Consider the following 19,956-nt stretch of genomic DNA (forward strand, 5'->3'; position numbering starts at 1 on the left):
ACTTCCTTCCTAGGAATGGAGCATTTGAGTTGGGCCTTGAGGGGAAGGTGGAATTTTAACGCATGGGGAAGCAGAAGAGGGGCATCCCACAGGAGTCTCGGAGCTGGTGAAGTGCAAAGCAAGCTAAAAGGACATTGAGGGATCCAGTAGAGGGTGACACAGGTGCAGGTAAGGGGCAGAGGGTGACAGGTTTGAAAAAGCTGCTGGGGCCAGGTGGAGAGCCTCCCATGCCCCGCTGAAGAGTTGGAATGTTAATCTGTAGGCACATTGAGAGTGTCTGAGCCTGGCATGATTAAGACCAGAGCAGAATTAAGAAAGTAATACAGTGTAGCACCAACAATGAATTGGAAGCCGGGGAGTGGAGAATGAGGAAAAGAGGTCGGTTATGAAGTTGTCACAATGGTCTGAGCATGCTGGAAGCAAGGTGGTGGCCTTGGGAGAAGCCGCGAGCAAATCCTGTGATGTGGGGCAGGAAGAACCTCAGGACTTGGCAACTATGGAGAAGCGGTGGAGAGTGAGGGGAGGGGGGTACTGGAGGCCCCCAGGGCTCCAAGCCTGAGGCACTGGTAGGATGGTGGTTCTAGTGAGGAGAGATGCCTAAAGAAAAGGAAGGTGGGAACGTATGTCTAAACATCTCAAGTACGTCATCGCTTAATGCTGCAAATGGGAACGTTCCATGGAGGGAAGATGTGGGGGTCTGGCCACTGGGGGCTCTTCTGTAGTTTATGCCCCGAGCAGGCCGCTCATTGCACAACTCCAGGAGGCGCTCTTCTATTAGACTTTGGTGGGAATGGTGGCCCCTGGTGGCCCTGTGGGGGGTGGACATTTACTTTAGCAGAGAAGGACGCATACGCTCTTTGAGCTCTTGCTTCTGTTTGGCGGTGGTGACTCATCGTGATCTTTCTCCTATTGCAGTTATCGTCTGTGTGACGCTTCTGAGCAGAAGCTGTATGGAAAATCACCTCTCTTCGGGCAGTATTTTGTTCTGGAAAGCACAGGGACCATCAAAGTGGGAGACCCTGTGTACCTGCTGGGCCAGTAGTAGGAGTCATGTCCTAGAATGTCAGGTACCTTTGAAGAAATGTCCTCAAAAATGCCAACACTGGAAACAAAGTTCTGGAACTGATACCTCAGCATTTCCTTTAGGTCTGTGACTTCCAAGCATTTCGTCTTTTGGACTTCCTGGTGCCTCAGTGCCCCCTAGTGCCTTGGTACAAGGCAAAGAAATACAGTCGTGGTAACTTAAGAGGACTTCAGTAAGCCACTTAAATGACAAGATAAAATTCTGAAAACCCCCTGTGTAACTGTGACTGTGGGATTCTTGCTCCTTCTTTTCCATTTACCTATCCAGAGGGCTAACCTCCATAATCTCATTACCACCCTGTAGGGAAAGAGAAGAGCAAGAGGAAGAGTGGGCAAGTGAGGAGAATGTTCTGGAAGAATGCGACGGAAACGAACTAGCTCCCCAGATAAGGCTGGAGGGTCACATTACTTTTCTCCTCAAGCCCCAGACTAGCTTTTGAGAGGCAGAAAGAGCCTGACCTTCGGGAAGTGCTTGAGATGTTAATTTTCCATAGGTCATCTTGGATCTGGCGCTGTTGCTCCTTAGGCAACGTCCATGAGGGTTTGATGGATCCTTTGTAGCATGCGGTGTCTCTGGGCTGGAGAACAACATACATGCCAGGGTAGAAAATCAACTCATGAGAGCAGCCTTTCTGTCAGACTCTGATGTGGAACATGTGAAAAGCAAGACAAAAACTTCCTCGCCTTGAAACAAAACACCAAATACATCTCATTAGTAATCCCAAAGTTTTCCCCACATAGGAGAGTGGACAGTAGGACTAGGGAGGGGAAGACCCCTAGTTTGATGTTGTCTGAGAGGCTGTTTAATGTTGCCCAGGGAAATGATGGTGTCCTTCTTGGCAGAAGAGCAAAAAGAAGGGGAAAGGCGAGGATGCCACCTAGTGGTGGTGAATGGTAGCTCAGCCCATGCTGTGGAAAAGATTGAAGAAAATACCTGTGGATGGGTTTTAATTTTCCATCCCTGAACTTTTTTTTTTTTTTAAAGGAAGTGGGGGTACCCTCCAGGTGCTCTCTGCTTCTCGGTTGTAAGTATTTGATCCTCTAAAAGCTCTCAGGAGGGTGGCCGTGCTGTCACAAAGCCCTCCGGGATCCTTGCTGGTCTCATCAACTCATGACCGGGTCCACCTCCTCAAATTCAGGGTGAGAAAGTTCTGGAGTCCATGGATGAGAAGAAATGTGATTTTGTGATTTGAAATAAGCCACTGAAAACCTTTCAAAGGAGAAAAAGAAAGCATGTTCTAGTTCATTAAAAACCAAGACCTAATCTTTCTACTGATCCAATGATTTAACTCTAAGTTGATGAACCATTTCTTTCACTGGCATTTTGTCCCTAGGAAGCTGACCAAATCATGAAAAAATGTTCCCAAACTGTAAGTAAATGGAAGCTACTTTGACTAGTTTCAGATCTTACTAACTTCTTGGCACAGAAATCAGACTCTGAAGCTGACTGATGTGAATGGGCAAAGCCAATAATTCTGCCGCCTGACCAGACCCGGGTCTCTTACAAATGGACCTGCTCACACACAGCTTCCCCAGGCAAACACCCATCTTTGACGGGCTGTCAAGTGAACATGCTTTTTACCAAAAGCTGTGCATTTTCCACGTCGGTTTTATAAAAGAGGTTAGTAATCACTGGAATCTAGCCTAGCTCTGAGGTAACGTTAGAAGTGAACAGGTGCATATGTGTATGTTTTCTGGTTGGCGAATTCTTGCAATTTGTGTTCTGTACACTCGGCGTGAAGTGCAGAATGAAAACAATCCATCAGGTAATCTGGCCCACCACCTTCCCCGATAAATGCACTGTATGCTAAAACTACAGATAGAGGCAAAAATAAGAGTTCAGCAAGTCATGTTCCTAATGGGACCTTGGGACCCCACGGCAGGATGCACACAGGATTTAAGAAACCAGGTGAATACGGACTCTGAGGGCAGCCAAGAGCTAGGCACTGGTGAGAAACTCAAGGCTGGTTTGGTGGCTGTTCCTAGAATTTGTAATCAGTGGCAAGCTGAATGCCTTCGACCTGAATTTCTAACCCTTTGTAAATAGTGACATCCAATGCCTCAGTGACCCATTCTGTGTCAGAGGCCACCCTTCCTGCTGACCCTGTCATTGTCTGCAGTGCAGAGAAATCCTCAAATGGGGGGGGGTACCTGGACACCATAATTTGTTGGGAGTCCCCTTCTGCCCCTCAGAGTGTGAGGAAGATTCCTGTCTGGAGAGAGAAGTTCCAATGACCTCTAGAATCTCAGAGTAGTTGCCAAGCTTTCTGTCAGTGCGATTTAAAAGCCATTTACTTGTGTTTATTTTATATTTAATGAGTTAGTTCATGCCAAAGGCCAGGCTGATGTCTCGTTTATTTTGGATACTGAACATTTGCACACAATTCCACTTGAAATATAGGATCGGGAATATAGACGATCACAGACCCTCAGAAAGGTCTTACAGCTGTGGGTGATGGACATTTGAGGTCAGGCCAAAATATCCACTCTTGGTGGGTGTTGTGTTTCATTCTGGGTGGCGACTTTGTGCTGTAATCACAGAGAGAGTTACCAACCAAGAGCTGGAGATCCTGAAGAGAAGAGTGTGGGAAACGCTCTACTGGGCAGACTGCTCGAAGGCTCACTTCTGTGGCTGTTCAGAGAAAAAGTTGGAGCTTCACAACCAGGAGACAGAGCAGTGACTTAGACACATAGGGCAGAAAAAAATCAGGTTAGGCCTGATGGAAATCAGGCAGTTGTCTGGCAATGAGAGATCCTCCTCCTGTCTTTCTGCCCTGGAGGATGTGGGGGGGCAGGGTGGGGAGGTGTGCTTGTTGGGGACTGCCCATTTGGTAGTACCGTGTGGAGGCCAGGCCAGCTTGTGACTTTGGGAAACTATCTGTGAGTCTGTCACCAACAGTGATGGCAGGCTGGAGCTCCTGGCATGTGTCCCCAGAACTCTGATAGTGTGACAAATTGGAGCGGTCCATGATGGCAGAGAGCAGATGGTCGAGTCACTCAAACATGCTGGAGGGGCTCTCACACCAGGCTTCGACTGTAGGTCTAACCAGGCCGTTGGGGCCTTACCCTAACACTATACTTCCCTAGGTTTTTTTGGTCCATGAAATTCTGGAACTTTGCCTGGAGGGATGCTCCTAAAAAAGAATTCCATGGACCTGTAACTCTGGCAAGTCCTGTGTGCCTCCCTTTAGATTTCTTCAAAGGCCTAGCAACTCATTGGAGGCTTGGGACCTGCATCGAGGAATTCTGTTTAATGCTGCCCTCCTCCAAACTCCTATCTGACCCCGTCCTGAGAAACCTGTTCTGACCTCCAGATCTCTCAAGGGGGCACCAGCCAGGGGCAGGGAATCACGATTAGCAAGAATGCTGCACTCATGAGAAGGTTGAGGAAGTTAAAAGAGCCCCCAACCACATGAAGGAGGCCTCTCTTGGGTTGCTTCCTCTTGTCTTCTCCCTCGTCCCTGGACTGAGGCTTAAAAGGATAAAGGAGGTGTGGAGAGAGCGTCTTAGACCAGCTTTCCTAATATGGGCCTTGGGGAGATGCATTCCTTTTCTTTGGACTCGTTTTCCAAACCTGCCTTCATGGATGGATAGGGTGGACCAGGGTTGAGGGGGTGGACACAGAATCTAGTCTTGGCCTTACAACAATACCGCACCAGTTCTCCAGGATGCTTTATGCACCAGGGAGGGGCACTATCTTCCCATCTATTAGCTTTACCTTTCCCACGCAACTTGTCAACTAGAGTTGCCTCCCACTACATTAAGCAGAACTACCCCAGGGGTCCTATTGCCTCCGACCATACATATATACTCACTTTATCCCATGCTCTTGTATTTGCAAGAACATTGTTTGCTTCTACCACTTTCTTAGAAATGGACAAGTGAGTTATGGTAGTGTCTGAAGTTGCCCAATTTTAAGCAAGGGGAAGAATCTGGTTGAAGGATTCAACAAAGGCTCTTGGAATTGGGATAATAGAAGTGTACCTGAGGTATCCCTTTGTTTGCTTTGACTGCACTGTCTTCGGAGGAAGAGGCCCAGCCAACAGCTTTGACTATGATCCTGTTCTCCCTCAAAACACAGCTGATAGGGGACTGGTGGGGCCATCTGGTCCCATCCTCTTCGGCCTAGCTCAGAAAGAGGAGTTGCCCTAATCACATTATTAGTCTTCCTGGACAGGCTGTAGTAACAAAAGGGGCTGAAAAGTGTCTTCTCATCTAACTTCTTCCAAGGCTGATTTTGATGGCTGGGTCAAGTTCACTCACGTTTGGCTATTGACCAACCTAATCTATTCATTCTTGGTGGTCCTCAGTCGTGCTCCCTTACTGTCACAGGGCATTCTAGACTGCTCTTCCTCCTACCTCCCTCCTGAAGCCCACAGCCTCTGATTCTTTCCCTTCATTTCCTGCTCTATGCCCTCTACCAATCCCTGACCTGTATCTTCAGTAGTCCAGACTCCAGTCCTGGGGGAGCCCTGTGGGATGTAAGTCAAGGCTAACTTCTCTCTCTCTCTTTGGGATTTGCTGGGAGTATTGTAAATAAAGTGTTGTCATAATTATTTCTGATTAATATTTTTACACCTAATAAAGTTTCAAAGGGATGGTGTTTACTTGGTCTAGGGGAGGGGCACCTTCCAGATGACTTGCCCAGCAATTAAAGCGGCTCGTTAGTCGGAGGCCCAGGATGGCCGAAGGACAGCTGGAGAGCTCTTCTTTGCAAGCAGCTCTGGTTAACATCAACCAGGAAAGCTCTTTGTAAACACATGAATAATTGATCGTCCAGCGCTCACATAGCTACTGAGGATCTGAGCCTGTATGACTCATTTGCAAGCCATCCCTGTCGTCTGGATGCCATAACATTGGAGGAATGATGATTGTTTCTTGGAGATTCTTCTGTGGCCAGAGTTGCCAAGACCAAGGCTGTAATGGTTTGTTATGATGACCTTTGTTATTCCATTAGGCTCAATTGCTTTAAAAAATGATGTGTGCATACTTTAGGAACGTTTTTACCCTTTACGTTGACCTGACATCATAGTTTATATTACAAAATGTATTAATGACAGAGGAGTGTTTTCATGTCCCGAGGACAAATTTTAACAACCATAATCTGCCCTTAGTCATCATAAATATAAATGTATTGGTCAAACAGATCTCGTTAATGTGGCCAAGATAAATGCAAGTCTATATTTTAAGGCAGTTGAAGTTCTAGAGAATATTTGGAGCTTTTTGTAGGGCTAAGAGATCTTGTATACGTGCTATCAAAGGGCTGAGAAAATTAACATGTTTCCCCCTCTGGTTTTTTGTTGGACGGATATAAACGTCTTGGGGTTGTCAAGTAAGATTGTTCACATAGTTTCTGGACTCCGTTATGCCTGGTGGGGTGAAGCTTAGTTCTTAAAGCTGTATTCTTTTCATTATGCTCACAGTGCTTCTGAAAAGAAACAAAATAAAGATCTCAAGACTTAGCAATGTGGTGCTCAACCCCATTTTCCTGTATTACACTGTGCCTTGAAGTTTTAATTTTATGAGTGCCCCCTGACCCACCGTCTTGCTTCCTGTGGGAGGAGCCCCTTTCCAATGGATGTACAGCTGACATTTTGCAGTCGATATGCTGGGCACGGGCTGGGTCGAACACTTTGTCTTCCTCTCCGTCATGCCGCACTCGGAAGTGTTGGCCGTCGCTGGTTGTGTCCACATTTCAAGCTTCTCAGGCAGAAAATAAACCTTTATTTAGAATTCTTTTTAATTGTGTTCTTAGTCTGGACCATGAAAATGTGTTTAAGGCAGGGATGTCTCAAATGCCAGTCACTGAGAGAGCAGACTGTTCACAGGGGGAGTTCGTCTCCCCTGAATATGGCAAACATGCGCGCCATGATTAAACTCTGTGTGGATTAGGGTCACCTGGCAATGACCGATGAGCACTTCAAATAAAACCGTTTACCCTTTGTCCCTTAGGAGAATCTTCCAAGAGGAATCTTCCCTTCTGCATCAGCTGTTCTCTTTGGTAGCACCACCTATTGGGTTTTGGAGTCATGATTTTGCCTGGATACCCTCTCTGGGGTTGGGGATTGACTTATTTTCTAAATTTGATGATGTGGCGATAGTTCTGTGATAATTTCCTGTGTGGTGTAAACCTTTTGATCCGTTTAGAAAGTGAGGCATATACACCCAGGTTCATAGCAACACTATTCACTCTAGCCAGCAGGTGGGAGCAGCCCAAGTGTCTGACGAGAGACGAACGGAATGAAGAAAATGTAGTAGGGGCGCCTGGGTGGCTCAGTCGTTAAGCGTCTGCCTTCCGCTCAGTCATGATCCCAGGGTCTTGGGATCGAGCCCCGCGTCGGGCTCCCTGCTCGGCGGGAAGCCTGCTTCTCCCTCTCCCTCTGCCTGCCGCTCTGCCTACTTGTGCGCTCTCTCACTCTCTCTCTTAAAATCTTAAAAAAAAAATCCCTCCGGGGGCGCCTGGGTGGCTCAGTCAGTTAAGCGTCTGCCTTCAGCTCAGGCGATGATCCCAGGGTCCTGGGATCGAGCCCTGTGTTGGGCTCCCTGCTCAGCAGGGGAGTCTGCTTCTCCCTCTGCCTGCCGCTCTGCCTACTAATGCTCTCTCTCCCACTTATGACAAATAAATAAAATCTTTAAAAAAATACCAGTGAACTGTATACTTCAAAGTGGTTAAGAGTAAATTTTAAGTGATGTGTATTTTGCCACAATTAAAAAATAGTAATAAAAAAGAAAAAAAAGTGGGGCACATCAGAGACTTGGAATTGACTTAATCCAAACTCCAGGGCCCCCTTTCTGGAAACAGCCTGACTCTAGCCCCTGAGAAAACCCCACCCCCATCCCGAACACCAAGAACACCTCTTGCTGAGACTAAAGAGAATAAGAAATTGAAATGTAATGACTTTAAACTTAACCTTGATCACAGATGAGATAACTTAGCTTTAGACTTTAATTTTTTGTTTTAACTTCTTTGGACCTTAACTTGTTTGTTTGTTTGTTTGTTTTAAAGATTTTATTTACTTATTTTAGAGAGAGCGCAAGTGGGGAGAGGCGCAGAGGGAGAGGGATAGAAAGAATCTCAAGCAGACTCCAATGAGCACAAAGCATGAAGCGGGGCTCAATCTCATGACCCTGAGATCATGACCTGAGCTGAAATCAAGAGTTGGATGCTCAACCGACTGAGCCACCCGGGCGCCCCTGGACCTTAACTTGTAAGGGGATTTTGAGCTTTGGAGTCCCTGGTAATTTGATATTTTGAGAGGAGTTAAGTTCAAATGTAGAACATCTTACAGTTGGCCTTTTTTGTTGGGGTGCCTCTATGATATCATTGGGTCTCACTGCCTAATTTCTAATAGGTTATGTTGGTCGATGAGGCTGGAAATAGATTGAGATGGGAGAATCTACATTTTCTGTCTTGACTACAGAAAGGCCTTGAAGAACATAATGTACTGTATGGGCCCATCTCAGAAACTTCTGGGGCAAAAATCTACACTGCCTGCCCAGGAAGATCCCTAATGGAAGATCCCTAATGGTGTTAAGGATGACAAAGATACTGTCCCACTTCTGGTTGACCACAGGCATAATGGGTAAACACAGTGGGTCCAAAGAACAGCAACAACAAAAAATTGGCAGAGGCAGAGATGGTAACTTCCCTGCAATAAACTGCTTCAGGATTAAGATGGCACGTATCCCTAATGTACCCACATGAAGGGATGTTAATTAGTCTTGAGCCTTCTCTGCCTCCTCACACTCTCCTGCTCAGGGGAGACCTGATTGGTAAATTTGGGGACAGCAACTGAGCTCTGCCCCACCTTTCTTCTTGGGCTCTGCTCATCTTCAAGCTGCAGGATCCCAGGTCTCTTTGAGCCAGGTGGTGAGCTTGGCAGAAAAACCCTGCCCTTGTTGGGAGAAGCCTGCAGTTTTGTGTCATGCTGCCCGAGGCTGGGTGGATAAATTCAGCGCTGGGATTCAGCATGAGAAATTCCATTGCTTCTCTATTTCTAAACCGCATCCTCCAAGCTAATCTTTATCAGTAATAGAATAGGTATTTTGATCTAAAACAAGAGGATTTTTCTTTGATCTAAAACCACATCCACATTCTCATTATGCCTTCACATTTGTAGCATGTCATGAAGTCTGCAGAGCACTGTTGCCCGCACACGCTGTTTCATCTTCTGGCAATCCAGTGAGCTCAGATGGATGGGAAAGCTTTTTGTAGCTGCTGCAATGTTATAACTACACTTATCCCTGATTGCCTAAGTCCCGTTGGTGAGGTTTGAAGAGATTACCTAACTTGCCTATGTTGTAGGTGATGGGCTAGAATGAGAACTCGAGACTTCTGGCTTTGGGTCAGGTTCTCCTCAAGAATCAGTTAGCAAGAGTTATCTCAAAGAGTGGTAGTATCTTCAACTGGAAACTGATTTAATCCTACAGTTTTGTTTTGAAACATCTGCTTATGACTTCAGGAAGGGACCTTTAAGATCGGTGTCCGTAAGCTCTAGTGTGTATGTGACTCACGTGGGAACCTTGAGTAGAGTGGACATTCCGGTATCTGACACCCAGCTATGCCTGTGGGGGACTGAGGTGGGGTTAGGAATTCTCATTTTTATAAAAACCCAACTGTTCTAAACTCTTACCTGATTTTCTGTAGACCAAGTTCTCACAATGCTCACCCCGCTGTAATGTGGGCATGCTCCTTCATGTGGGTAAAGAGTGATAAATCCTGGCTTTCTTTGAAAAAGGGAACTCAGAAATACATCATGGTTAACCATGGAGGCACACATTTTAGATGATGGGTTTACACTGATGCAAACACACACAGAGGCCCCTACAGCCCTCAGGGGACCACAGTACCCCCTTCTGGAGGCAGGGGTTCTGAAAGACAGCAGAGTTCTGAAGGCACCAAACCTACCACCTGAGCCTCCATGCAACTGAGTTAACGGCCACATCATTAACTAATCCTGAATTAGTTCGCCAGGAAGGGGCAATGCCTGGGGCTTAAGCATTGCCTGTGTGTGCACGTTTGTGTGGGGAATAAATGAGAAAGTGTTTTGTAAAAATATTTGCTTCTTTTTTAATCAATTAGTGCCTTTCAATGAATCAACAAATAAGAAGGAGGCCCCAAACGCAGTGTTAACAACATAAAGAGTATAGGAGCCGATGCTATGGTTTAAAAAAATATTTAAAGACAAGGTAAGGATTAGGAATGCTGATGAGTAATTGCTACATTCTCTTAGGGCTCAGGGAGATGCTGTGAGCCTACTGGTTTTTCTCTCTTTCTACCTCCCAGCCAAGCTTAAGAGGAAACTCCTTCCACGTGAACTGGAAAAGATGAATTTCAAGCTTCATTGAGAGCTCTAAAACCTTAAATCCTTCTTGAAAATAACCTGCCTCTCAGGAATTTTTGGTCCCCCCAAATTATAAAGCTTTTCCTCGGGCTGTGGAATGGCAGCGTTATTAACTGTGATTACTTAAGTCTCTGAATAGAAGGATGCAATAAATCTGAAAGTACTTGTTCTGGTTTGTGACTAAGCAAAACTGTATAATATTAAATCAGATGTTGTTATAAACATATGAAATAGCACATTTTTTTCCCAACTTGGGGCATTGTGGCATGAAGCTTCTGGGAATCTAAAAAAAAATGTTTTTACATTCTTGGATCCTGAGACTGGTTTCTGCTAGGTTTTCTTCTTTCTGAGCATGGATGCTAAACAAAAGTGCTTCTGTTTAGATCTCTGTGTTTTCCCAGTGAGTTAGCGAGGTTGAGTAGAGGTGTTCTTACTCCTTTGCAGGCTGTTCTCTGGGGTGGAACTGGTGACCCAGGCCATGTGTGTGTGTGTGTGTGTGTGTGTGTGTCCATGTGTGCCTGTCGAGCGGGGAAGATGAATGGCATCTGAGTACCCTGGAATGTTTGGGTTGGAAGGGCTCTTAGACACAAACTAGTTCACCAACCTCCTCATTGCCCAGGTCATGTTTTCAAACTTAGGTTCGAATGTGTGGGAGAGAGAAAGCCACACAAATCTGGAGGTGGGGAGGAATTTTGAAATTCAAGTCCAAGTTTCTAGGTTCGACCTCTGTGGCCTCTGGCTTGGTTAGAGGAACAGGAGCGTTGTCAGTCATGTGACAAACCTGCCACTGTCCTTGGGGGTCACACCCCCAGGCCTGGGTAACGACAGATAATCATGACCCTGGGAAAAGCTTCATGTCTGCCTCTGGTCAGTGGGCAGGTTGGCTTCATTTTCCTCCTCAAAGGAGTGGTAATGCCTATGCATGGGGTATGCGTTCCCGAGCAAAGAGCCACAAAGAAGTCAACAGAGGGAGTGTTAAAAAGTGATTACAGTTTTTCTTGTGTTGGCACTTATAAGCAATTTTTCTTTCTATAGTCTCCCAATATATTATTTTTTTATCATTAAGATAATATATTTATGTTAAAAATAAAACTATAGCCTCAGAATACTTGTGTATTTAATAATCGCCTTTTACAAAGATTATTTAGGATATTAATAGCATCCCACAAGTTATTTAGAGCTGCGCTGTCCAAGATGGTAGCCGTTCAGGGTTATTGACACGCGGCTGATCCAAATGGAGATACGCTGTACGTGTGAACTACATAACGAAATCTCAAAGATTTAGTAAAAATGAAAGAGTGTAAGGTATTTCTGTAGTCATTCTTATGATTATGTGTTGAAATGATAATTTGGATAAACAGGGTTAAGTGATCAGAATTAATTTCATCTCTTTTTAATTGGCTACTAGAAAATTTATTTATTTATTTATTTATTTATTTATTTATATTTCCTTAAGTTATATCTATGCCCAACTTGGGGCTTAAACTCACAACCCCGAGATCAAGAGTTGAATGCTCTGCTGACTGAGCCAGCCAGGCGCCCTGCTACTAGGAAACTTAACATTACATATGTAGATGCTGTATGAAGGAGAGAAGGTTAGCCTTCCCCTTGACAAGGACAGGGGAGGCCCCGGGCCTGTTACAGCCTTGTCACCTACTTGGTGGCATCTAAACGTTGTTATGAGGATGAAGAGTGACTGCTGAATGGGTACAAGGTATTCTCTTGGGGTAATGAGCATGTTCTGGGTAGACAGTGGTGATGGTGGCAGAATATTGTGAATGTACTAAATGTCAGTAATGATAAATTTTATGTTATGTGTATCTTACCACTATAAAGAAATTGTGGGGGCACCTAAGTGGCTCAGTCAGTTGAGCATCCTATTCTTGATCTTGATTTCAGGTCACGATCTCAGGGTTGTGGGATGGAGCCCCGCATTGGGTTCCATGCTCAGTGTGGAGTCTGCTTGAGATTCTTTCTCTCCCTCTCCTTCTGCCCCTCCCCTGGCTCATGCTCTCTCTCTTTCTCAAATAATAAATAAATAAATCTTTAAAAAATTGCATATGTGGCTCACGTTATACTTCTGTTTTCAATGCTTGTTTCAAGTAAAGAGGTGGGGGGTGTGGCTTTGCTGAAAACGGTGTCTCTAGAAACAGAGAAAAAAGTTGGAAGAGACAAAGATAGGCTGAAGTCTGGCGGGAGAGGTCAGAACACTTTTCCCGGGGCCCCTATCTCTTCATAATGCCTTCCTCTTATCTCATTCCACTGTCCGCCCTGCTTGGCCTTCTGTCCGACGCTTAGGTTGCTCATGAAGATTACTTTTTCCCTAAAATTCCTCCCAGTTTATGTGGTGTTAAGGAGTTAGGAATCTTGAGGGTTCGAAATAAAATATGGCACCCAGATCAGGTTCGACAAGCTCCTCCACCTCCCAGGTAGTGTTACTAAGAAAAAATAAAATCTTTTCTGCACATCTCTGGAATCCAGCTTCTTCAAAGTAAACTCCATGTGGCAAACTGATGTCCACTGACCGGATGTGTGGTTTTGGAAGTCAGGTCAGCGGTTGGGGGGCTTGAGGTCGGGAGGAGGCGGGGGGGTGGCTGGGTTGGGGCCTCAGAAAGGGCTGTGGGGGATACTCTGGTATAGATCTGGTGGCTGATGATCTCAGTGTATCCGTTTGGTGAAACTCTATTGAGTTTGTGACTTGTGTACTTTCCTGAATGCCCTTTACACATCAATAAAAAGTTAAAAAAAAAAAAATCCCAAACCATCCTGGGAGGTGCATACTTTTCTGAGTGGAAAGCTAACAATTCTGGAGTGAGTGAATGCAGAGGGGCAGGCACATGTTCCGTGAACATGGATACAAGCGGATGCTGTATCCCCTTCCTTGGGGGCCTGGACTGGCCTAGCAGGTCACGGAGGCCCAGACGGGGTGGCCTTTGGAGGTCCTTCCCCAGACTAGTGATCTGTGAGTGACCCACCTCGGAAAATTTGCCTTGTACCTCATCTCATGTCTCTCCATCTGAGGCATCCACACACTCAGAGACCAGGGAGGAAGGGGTGTCAAGAGTGACCTGTTGCTTACCACGAGGCTGGCTCAACTGTTGGTGTAGGTGAGTTAGCTAAGGACAGTCACATCATTGCGGGAGACTAGAGTTTCTTCCCGGCTTACTCAGCCAACCAAAAGGATGAAATCTTGCCATTTGCAACAACGTGGATGGAACTAGAGGGTATTCTGCTGAGCGAAATAAGTCAGTCAGAGAAAGACAAATGCCATATGATTTCACTCATATGTGGAATTTAAGAAACAAAATAGATGAACATAGGGGAAGAGAAGAAAAAATCAAATAAGTTGAAAATTGAGAGGGAAGCAAACCACAAAAGACTCTTAACTCTAGGAGACAAACTGAGGGTCACTGGAGGTGGGGGCTGGGGTAACTGGGGGATGGGCATTAAGGAGGCATGTGACGTGATGAGCGCTGGGTGTTGTATGCAATGGATGAATCACTAAATTCTACCTCTGAAACTAATAATACAGTACATGTGAATTAAATTGAATTTAAATAAAAAAAGAAAAAAAAAAATTCTTCCTCCGCTGTGAACAGTCGCCTGCAACAATAGGGACCCCCATGGAGTGAGCAGGCCCTGGCTGCAGTTATCACCTAAGGAAATCCTGTGTGCTGGTAAGCTCCCCCCTCAGCGAAGCCTGGAGAAGGGATGACAGGGAGCAGAGGGGCCAGGAATGCTCCTGGAGGAGCTTGTTAGCCAGATAGCGGCTGGGGAGAAGCATGGGGGACATGGGTGGGAGGAGCATAAGCGGAAACAGGGAAGGGAAAATAAATAAATGAGATAAGCAACTTCATTTGCTTCCTCTCTTATGACTCCTTTAATTTTGTGCTGGGGACTGTGGTCTCCCCTGGATCTCCTTTTCTGGGAACAACAGCCTGGCGACTGATTTTGAAAACCAGGCCCGGCCCCTCCCTCCTTGCCCTGTGCCTACCCCACCGCAGTGAACTTCAACACCACTGGCTGGATGGGCTTCCCAGAACCACCCTCCCCACACACCCCCTGCCCAGAGCAGGGTGTCCACCACAAGCCCAGACCCCGGCCCGCACCTCTGAAGTGCAAAGAACACAAGGCTACATGGTCAGCCGGGCCCCCTCAGCACTCCCCCAGAGAGACCGAATGCTGGGGTCACTATGAGGTAGCCAGGTCAAGAGAGCTTAACAACAATGTTGTTGGCCTGTGGAGAGGTTTCTCTTTTGTTGGAGCACAACCGGAAATGGCCGGATTGGCCCCATGCTAAAGCCCTAAGGTCCAGGTCCGCCCGCCTGCTGGAAGGCAATGCTCCAGGTTCCAACAGCAACATCGACTGGTTCCCTCAGAAAAACTGTGGACCTCATGTGATGGGCAAAAGGGAACAAGCAAGGGGCTGGGAGAGCAGCCTGTCCACGCCTGTCCACCGCTCTGATTCCACTGACCGGATGACCCGGGCTTTGCCAACCTCCGTCTGGACATCTGTAGCATAGGTATGACACCTCACATGTACATAAGGATCTGATAACATGTATGTAAAAAGCACGTTGCACCTGCAGAGTGCCTAAATGTTGGCTCTCTGGCAGGGGCTGTCAGGCAGCGTGCTATGAGGCGTGTGGAGAGTGAGTTGTTGCCAAGAACTCAAAGAACTCCCGTTTGCAAATGGTTAACTTTTACTTTACAGCATCATGATTCCAATTAAATCAGTTAAGCCCTACTCACCAAGGGCTCAGGCTGTCTAGTGACCAAAGAGAGAAACAGTTCAACGGAAGAGCAAGTCATGTAATTCTGAGGAACTGTCCTTGGGATGGCACTTTGGGGCTCACATCTGAAATCACTGTTTTCTCAGTCCACCTCCGGCCGTTTCTATCCTGCTCACCTCACCTCCACTCCAGGGAGGGGGATCCCTGCCCCAGACTCACTTCTACAGCAGCTGACACCTTTAGAAGTTTTTCTACATTGCTTGTTTAATCCCAGGCCAGTGGACTCGCCGTCTGCCAGACCTGCCTCCTCAAGCATACTCTTCAGTTTGGAGATGAGATGTGCCAGGGTCGAGATGAGAGGGAGGGGAGGCCAGGAGCTGCCATGTTGAAAGTCTGCGTACTGCTTGGCTGCCCTCTGAATGTTCTCTATAAGGACTGTGAGGTCCTGGAGGCAGGGAAGAGATCTTAAAGCCATTCACTAAATGCTTACGGAGCACCTACTATGGGCTAGGCAACGTTTGTCATGAACAAAACAGACACACGCACTGCAATCGTTAACAGAGCTCACTGTGAGGTAGGGCAGCCTGGCGTTACGCAACTAATGACACAAATAATTGCAAGTGTGTTGAGTGCTCCGAAGGGGAAGTGCAGGTGCCAAGAGAATGTTGCAGTTGAACCCTGAAGAGTAATGGCCTCCTCCCAGTGAAGGGTGTAGTGGTGATAGGGTCAGAAGTGGGTCAAGCCTTCCCAGCAAAGGGAACATATATATGTACATATTCCTCCAGGAGAAGGGGCATAACGCCATATATAGTCTGCCTATCCCCAGCCCACTCCTAGCCTCTCATCTCAACACCTTCTGGAACTCTGCAAATGTCGTTTCTTGACTAGACACAGAGAGGCTATGCTTAGTTACGAAACCAACCCAGTTTGTACATTTTCATATTACACGCGTAAAACTTGCTATTCTTTTTTGCTGCCCCCTCCCTGCCCCTTACATAACTGACCAAAAGAGAAATCCGAAGAAAACACACACTCCCAGAGTTTATTATAGTTATTATGACTCAGACAGTTTTGAAGACTAGAATTTAATGGAGTTCTTTCTAACATTCCTTTGGGACTTGAAGGACTTTTTTTCCCACCAGCCATTGAAGTAAGATTCTAAAAACACATTTCTTTCTTTTTTTTTAAAGATTTTATTTATTTATTTGACAGAGAGACAGCGAGAGAGGGAACACAGGCAGGGGGAGTGAGAGAGGGAGAAGCAGGCTTCCCGCCAAACAGGGAGCCCGATGTGGGGCTCGATCCCAGGATCCTGGGATCATGACCTGAGCTGAAGGCAGACGCTTAACGACTGAGCCACCCAGGCGTCCCAAAACACATTTCTTTCTTAAAAGAAAAGAAAAAACCGGGCGCCTGGGTGGCTCAGTTGGTTAAGTGACTGCCTTCGGCTCAGGTCATGATCCTGGAGTCCCTGGATCGAGTTCCGCATCGGGCTCCCTGCTCGGCAGGGAGTCTGCTTCTCCCTCTGACCCTCCCCCCTCTCATGTGCTTTCTCTCATTCTCTCTGTCAAATAAATAAATAAAATCTTTAAAAAAAAAAAAAAAAGAAAAAACCTTCTGAATTCAAAGTCAATTAACCTAGAAGCAGAGCACTTGCTCCATATGTTTGCATCCCTCCACACCTGCCCCTTCCCTCTCCTTCCCTCTTTCTTCGTTTCTCTGGTGTGGTAACAAGTGAAATAGAGAAGCTGGTTTCAGTCTTGGCCTTGATCTTGCTGTGTGACTTTGGCTAACCCACTTCCCCTGTCTCAACCTCAGCTTCTTCAAATGTACAACACGGGGATGGATGCTAGGACTTGGAACCCTAACATTCCTTGTTTCTCCTGGGAGAACCTCAACAGAGAGACGCTTCATCCAGCAGCGGCAAACCCCATATTGAAAAGCCAGCATCGACTGAAGATCTCCTTTCTCAGGAGGGAAACTGGAGACAAGGCCTCCCTCGTCTTGAACTACCACTTTGGTGGAGCCAATGTAAGTAGGGTTTCCTCTCGTCCAGGCCAGCCACCCTCTCTCCAGCTTGCCTTGTCCCCACATCCATCTGTCTGCACTTCTACAGGCCTTTAGAACTCCAGAAATCCTTCCTTAGTTTTCCCAGCTACACCTACTGTTCCCCACATGGATCTCCACCCCTGAGACTGTCCAGACCAAGAATTAAATGCCTCCAGGATCCTGGTCTGTAACACAAATGAGAGAAGATGTCCGGGTGAGGTGTATAAGCCCATACATTATGATTGGCAGGGACACGACCACCTCTGGTCTCACGCTCGATTAAAGGGGATCTAAGTTCCACTTAGCTCTGACCAGTTGGCATCATTCTGGAATAAGTGTGCAGCGTTGCCAGACATTCTCCTGATCTTTCAAGAGAACCAGAATTTTTAAGTCAAATGTGGCTCAGTTTCTACAAATCATGACATGGGCCAAAGACAAAAGTCTATGGATCAGATTCAACCTGTGGCTGCTGGTTTGCTACTTGTGTGTGTAGACACAGTATTGGGTCCTTTATACGTTCTACCTGATATTTACAAAACCTGTAATACTTATCTGTGCATTTGTTCATGTAATAAATATTTGCCACCTACCATGAGCTGGTCCTACGTAGGAAGCTAGGGAGCATAGGTAACTGAGATGCAACACACTGAAAATTAGGAATGCCAATGTGACCTTGAGCTTGAGCTGGGCCCAAGCTAGCCCACTGATTGTATGTCATTCAGGGCTGTGAAAGCAAGGGAGGGTCTTCTTGTACCCTACCTCTCTCTCTCAACCTCGGCTTTAGAAACACTTTTGTCCAAAAAAAAAAAAAAAAAACCTAATGCAAATTGTTTCAAATCAGGTTTCTTTATTTCTACCCTTTACCCACCCCCTGGACCAACCACCCCCATATGAAGAAGCAAAAACCATAGAAACAAGTAAGAACAACGGTTTTATCTCTGAAAGCCAAGGTCATTCATTCATTCAGGATGAGAAACCTAACCATTTAACAGATGAGCACTTTAAAGGGCAGATTTTAACAATCAGTATTAGTGGAGAAACCATTGGTTAGGAGTCAGATCACCTGGCCTCCAGTCCACCGCTGCAACCGTGAGATCTGGAACATCCTACTGACTTCATCTAGCCTCAGTTCCTCCCCCTCCCCCCCTTCCCTCTCCCTTACCCCCAGGGTTAAATGAAAGGTGATTAGAGGATTTCGGACCTGAGTTCTTTCTGACCTGAGTCCTGGCAACTTAGTGGAAGGAAAACATAAAGAAATATGAGCAGGGGCACCTGGGTGCCTCAGTCAGTGTAAGCGTCCAACTCTTGATTTTGGCTCAGGTCATGATCTCAGGGTGGTGAGATAGAGCTCCATGTTAGGCTCTGTGTTAGCGATGGAGAGTGCTTGAGATTCTCCCTCTCCCTCGTCCCCTTCTCCCCTTTCTCTCTCTCCCCCTCTAAAAAAAAAAAAAGAAGAAATATGAGCAAACCTAAGCATGCCTCTCTCTGCAAGAGTGGCCAGAGCCCTGCTCTGCACAAGACAGAGCGAGGGATGGAGCAGTCGAAATCTCACCTCCTCCCCTCTTCCTCAAGAACTAAGAGCTAGTTAAAAGCATATTGAAATGCAGCATAAAACACAGACCACACCAGAGTCCAGGTCAAGGTTTTAACAGCACTCTGATACTTGGCATATTTACTTGGATTTCGTGTTTTTTAGGCCAAAGCTCTGCACCTCTCCATTTACCCAGCAGCAAAGCATTCTCTAAATGGGGCTTTGGAGATACCCATTAGGAAAAGGAGCATGGGGGAGTAACGGGAAGTTTGGATGAAGAGCCGGGAAATGTTTCCTTGGGGGAAAGGGAAATCTGGCACCATCAATAAGGTTGAGTCTATAAAATCATTTTCTTCTGAGATTAAAAGCTTGCTAGATGTACTATATTTATCAGTCAGCAAATCTCATTCATTGCCTTATTCAGAAATTCCACTTCCTATAGCTGACTTCTTTTGGCCCCTGACCTGTCCTATTTCTTATATGGCTAGTATATTGAATTCCAACTATCAGAACTCGCTAAAAACAAAGCACAAAAACCCAGCCAAAAAAACTTGGTTAAGAGCAAGTTTCTTAAACATCAGAGAAGTGTTAAGAAAGTTGCTCTTGAGGCTTTTGCACCTTTTAAAGAAATGCCTTAGAGCAGACCCACAATCAGGGGTTTCTAAATAAGGTGGAAATTAAACACTTTGAGAGCTTCCTGTTCCACAGAAGATGGTAAAGTAGAGAAGAGAGAGGGAGTTGCTGGATCCTGGAACCTAAGAGGGTTCTAGGGATTGTGGTGAGGGTGGGAGACGGGAATGCACAGCAGGAGGGGACCAAGTGTCACAGACAGGGCATGATGATTACCTTCAGGGGTCAACTTGACCGGGCCATGGGGTGCCTAGACATTTGGTCAAACATTGTTCTGAGTGTGTCTGTGAAGGTGTCTGGAGGAGATTACTATCTGAATCTGTAGACTGATTAAAGCAGATTGCCCTCCCTAATTGAATGGGCCCCAATCAATCAAAGACCTTAACAGAACAAAAAAAGTCTAAATTAGAGGACACCCGGACACCCCTTCTGCCTTCCTGCTGAGCTGGGACATCAGTCTTTTCTGGCTTTCAGACTTGAACTGAAATATAGCTCTTCTCAGGTCTTGAGCCTGCCCACTTTTGGACTGAAGCTTACACCATTAGCTCTCCTGGTTCTCAGGCCTTCAGACTTGGGCCAGATTGAC

General features: G+C 46.2%; 1 protein-coding gene and 1 pseudogene across 1 annotated transcript in view; both read left to right on the forward strand.

Annotated features, from left to right (window-relative positions):
• The window catches only part of MTARC1 (mitochondrial amidoxime reducing component 1), a 53,272-nt gene extending 46,333 nt beyond the window's left edge, over positions 1 to 6,939 (forward strand). The window contains exon 7 of the mRNA XM_081825201.1: positions 916 to 6,939. Coding sequence (XP_081681327.1) covers positions 916 to 1,042 — 127 coding nt within the window. The 3' untranslated portion in view covers positions 1,043 to 6,939. The remainder of the gene's footprint in view (positions 1 to 915) is intronic.
• A 5,062-nt stretch (positions 6,940 to 12,001) lies between these two features.
• Positions 12,002 to 12,108, forward strand: LOC115944839 (U6atac minor spliceosomal RNA; annotated as a pseudogene).
• Positions 12,109 to 19,956: the final 7,848 nt, after the last annotated feature.

This window comes from Leptonychotes weddellii, chromosome 6 (assembly GCF_054177405.1).
Source record: "Leptonychotes weddellii isolate Sample4059 chromosome 6, ASM5417740v2, whole genome shotgun sequence".
In the NCBI taxonomy this organism is placed as follows: domain Eukaryota; kingdom Metazoa; phylum Chordata; class Mammalia; order Carnivora; family Phocidae; genus Leptonychotes; species Leptonychotes weddellii.